Below are 1,195 nucleotides of genomic sequence, written 5' to 3'. Positions count from 1 at the left end.
TCTCCCACATGCTTCTTGAGGTAATCCATGTGGGCAGGCGGGTACCGCCGCAGTGACATCTTCACAGGGACCGCGCCTTCCTTCAGCCGTACCATCAACGGCTCCACATCCACCGGCAAGTCCCAACCAAACTCCAGGCGGGCACATCGATGTGCTGGGTCAGGATGCGCCTGAGCTCCACTGCTTGCACATCCATAAGGCCACGCTCCATGGCCTCTGCTACCTTCTCGTCGAGGATGCGCCGTATCTGTCCGTCTGGGTCGGTCGTCTTCTCCATCGACAGGGTAGAGCACGCAACGCCTTCGACGCTGTCCAACTCTTCAGCGTCGTCACCATACGTCTCCCGCAGGCGTTGGACGGTTCTTGGTTTGTCTTCACCGTCGCCCAAATCGCCGACTTCCCAGGTTTGGCGCTTCTTCAACGCATCAACGAGCATGCCATCAACCGACAACCCGAGGCGGTCCATAACAGGTCGACCGATCAGGAGGTTGATCTGCGGCGATTGCTCGTCCACCCAGACCTTCAAACCACGGAGAGCCAAGGGTCCAATGGACGTCTCCAAGGTCAGCGCCTTGAACTGCACTTGCCGCGTCACCTTGAGCGGCAGCGAGTTCTCACCATACGGCTTCAGCGTTACAGTTGGCTTGACCACAACGCTGGGTCTTGATCCCAGGCGCTCCAGCGCCTGCAGCAATCCATTCGACACCAGGGACTCATCTGAGCCTGAGTCCAGCAACACGCGGGGCAGCACCAGCACGTCGTCCAACGTGGCACGGCACTTCATGCTGTTGCCCTTGTCGCTGTTCTTCATGGCGTTCACACCTCGACGATTGGCGTAAAACTCGTCCATCAGTTTCTTCACCTCGTCGTCGGTGATGCCAGGGTGTTCGCGGACACGGTGCTAGTAGATTGACACTTCAAACACTTGATCTTGGGCCGCTCGAACCCAACATCCTTGTCAGTCTTCAGGGCTCCATGCACAGTTGGCGCAGCATTCGGTTTCTTGTCGTTGCTGCGGTGGCTACGAATGTAGCCACGAGCAGTGATTGTCAAAAATATATTGTGAAAACAATAATTTAAATATATTGCAATAAGTATTTTATTTTATTGTGATTGGGCAATAAAGTTATTTAATGTCCAATCAAGACTTATTGCAATAATTATTGGCTTCCCGAGAATTATTGCAATTATTTTA

At 53.7% G+C, this 1,195-nt stretch overlaps 1 protein-coding gene across 1 annotated transcript; it reads right to left on the bottom strand.

The window, feature by feature from the left end:
* Positions 1-94: 94 nt before the first annotated feature.
* On the bottom strand, positions 95-811 carry H310_14304 (hypothetical protein; the record flags this gene model as incomplete). The annotated part of the gene is made up of 1 exon (XM_008882127.1): positions 95-811. One exon carries the CDS (start codon positions 809-811, stop codon positions 95-97), a length of 717 nt encoding a protein of 238 aa, XP_008880349.1.
* Positions 812-1,195: the final 384 nt, after the last annotated feature.

This window comes from Aphanomyces invadans, assembly GCF_000520115.1.
Source record: "Aphanomyces invadans strain NJM9701 unplaced genomic scaffold supercont1.66, whole genome shotgun sequence".
NCBI lineage: Eukaryota > Oomycota > Saprolegniomycetes > Saprolegniales > Verrucalvaceae > Aphanomyces > Aphanomyces invadans.
This window is presented reverse-complemented; position numbering and strand designations above follow the sequence as displayed.